The 2686-nt window shown below is 47.7% G+C and overlaps 1 protein-coding gene across 1 annotated transcript; it reads right to left on the reverse strand.

Moving 5' to 3' along the window:
• Window positions 1-1772: 1772 nt before the first annotated feature.
• LOC102485853 (60S ribosomal protein L31) lies at window positions 1773-2137 on the reverse strand. The gene is given in 2 exon segments (XM_027771214.1): window positions 1773-1831; window positions 1834-2137. Coding segments are annotated over 2 exon segments (360 nt in total). The 5' UTR covers window positions 2135-2137.
• Window positions 2138-2686: the final 549 nt, after the last annotated feature.

Genomic DNA, 2686 nt, shown 5'->3' on the forward strand with positions numbered 1-2686 from the left:
GAATCCGAGCCGTCGGGCCCATGGCTCCAGAGCGAGGCGCCCCGTGCTCAGGCCTGGGGCTGGCGGTGCTTTGTGCTCCAGCTTAATGGGCTGGAAAATACAATTGCGCTTCCCCGGCTGTGAAAATCGCTTCAAGGGCAGCGGCGTCACTTAGCTGCTGGGAGACCCCAGAATTGATGTCCTTTGTCCCTAGGGCCCAGCACATCCTTGCAGGGTCTTGGGGGTGGGGGAGCCTGGGCCTCCTCGGAAGAAGACTCCAAGCAGCCCCCAGCGGTGGGAGGGGCTCTGAACAGGGTCAGGAACCCCAGGAACTCTAAGCCTTAAAAAACAAACAAAACGAAGAGAGACGTCTTTCTCTGCCTTCCCCATTTTCTAGAGCTCCCCAGAGTTCCTCTTTCAGACCTTCTAATAGCATATACCACCACTTCTACCACTGCTTCCACCCCAGCTCAGGTGGGGTTTTGGCAGGACAGGCACAGATGGCCTTTCCAGTTTCAGTCCTTGGGTGCAGACACTCTGGGAGGCACCAAGCAGCATCTGCTGGGCACAAGGCCCTACAGTGGACCCTGGTCGTTCACCATCTTTACCCGACCCTGTCACTGTTCAATAACAATTCCAGGCTCACAGAGCGTGTGTGTTTAGATGGACTGCAAGAGTTTCTGAACCATTTCTGATTACAGCGTTATGAATATTTTACAAAATTTACTATTATTTAGTTTGCTATAGGGCACGTGCGCTTACAGGAGAGAGTCAGAGAAGAAGAGAGAGGGAAAGTGAGAGATTACCTCCCAAGAGGAATGACCATACCACAATCCCTTCTCCCTACTGTCCTCTGAATACTTTGGGCATGCATACAATCGTGCCTGGTGTGTTTCTCAAGCCTCTGGATCAGGACTTAAACCCCACAATGAGCCTTGTAGGATCCAATTGCCTTAATCACAATGCCGCGTGGCTTGTCCGGGTCATGATCATTTAAGACGTACACACAGAAACCTCCCGACATGTTTGTGTCCATTTTTCTCTCATCTTTCAAGGTAGTACAATGTTGGGCTATGTATGCTTACAAAATTGTGAAGGCTGGCTTAAGAATGTGTCCCGAAAAACAACCTTGATATTATGGACAGCTTATGGATTGGTCCTCATGACCTGACCAGGGCAGTCTGGCCTCTGGAATTGATAGAATCTTGCTTTCCCTGGGCAGGTGGGGCTGCCCTGGGAGTAGGTGGACTTTGCTCAGGTTTTATAGAGGCTTTGCCTCTCTCTGCTGCGGAGAGGCCAGGTGCAGGGACCCTATCACAGTGGAGCCTCCAGAAGCGGTCAGTGAGGGTCTTCATGTAGAACCCAGAGGAACTCTCATAATGTTAGTCTACTTCTCTGGTCAAAGTAAAATAAAAAATGAAAGGAATAAATAAAATAAAAATAAATAATTATTAAAAAAAAAAAAAGACATACATGCTATAAAGGGGGAGAACGTGACCTCCTCAAAATTCATTAGCTATGGAAAGAAAACTAGAAACCCACAGGAGCTGGTAGGTGGCATGGTGGTTAAGGCACTGGACTCCCAGAAAGCTGACTGTGGTTCGAGTCTCGGATCTGGTGGCTTGCTTTCTCTCTCCTCTGATAAGCACATGTGCCCTATAGAAAACGTTAAAATAATAATAATAAATAAAAATAAAATGGTTCTTTTTTAATAAAGAAGAAACTAAGAGACTCAAGAACAAAGATTTCTTTTTTTTTTTTTTGGTTTTATAACTTTATTTGAAAATCAGCAGTTAGTTCTCATCCACATTGACTATTTGTAGATTTTTGAAAGTGGTAACAGATACATAGTCGCCAGAGTGTAGAGCTTGTTGGGTGAATCTTCATCCTCGTTTCGTTTTCTGGACAACCGCACACGGATTTGATATGGGACGTTCCTTATTCCTTTGGCCCAGACAGCTTTGTTGAGCCTGGTATCAATGCGTACATCTAGATTGGCAAATTTCCGGATTTCTTTGAGTGCCTGAGGTGCACATTTCTTGAAGCCCACGCCAGGGATGCGCTTGTGAATGTCGATGGTGTATTCCTGGGTCACCACCTCATTGATCGCAGAACAGCCCTTCTTCTTCTTGCCACCCTTCTTTGTGGGAGCCATTCTGCCGGGCCTAAGCTGGAAAGCAAAAATAAACATTTCTTTTAAGTTCACTGCTTAGTGTTAGTGCACTGTTGCTTCAAAACCGGGCCATTTCAAAACAGATCCAACCTTCACTCTGGTCCTTTTCATTTCCTTCAGAGGTTTCCTTGTTTCCTTCGCCTTCTATCTGAAGGGAAGAGCTTCCCCCACACACATCCTGTAATGAGCAACACTGAATGGATGTAACAACATGCAGTGAGAAGCCTGAAGTAGGGGGCTGCATGGGATTCCCTGCACAGAGCTGCCCATGCAGCCACCCTGCCCAGGCCTTGGGACAATACATGTGGTTGGGTGAACCTGTTGTGGTGAGGGGCAGTTGGGAGATTCTAGCTGTGGACTATGTGCATGATTGGAGTTGGAGTGGGTGTCCGTGTCTCAGACCCCCACCCTATGCTGCCTCTGGGTCACTCCACCTTTCTGGAGCTCAGAGCTGACCTAAAGTCAAGGACAAGCTCCAGGCCCAGCTGAAACTGAGGTCTGCTCAAAAGTGGGTTATAGCCAGGACTCAGAATG

The sequence above is a fragment of the Tupaia chinensis genome, unplaced genomic scaffold (genome assembly GCF_000334495.1).
Source record: "Tupaia chinensis unplaced genomic scaffold, TupChi_1.0 Scaffold000197_1, whole genome shotgun sequence".
Classification (NCBI taxonomy): Eukaryota; Metazoa; Chordata; class Mammalia; order Scandentia; family Tupaiidae; genus Tupaia; species Tupaia belangeri.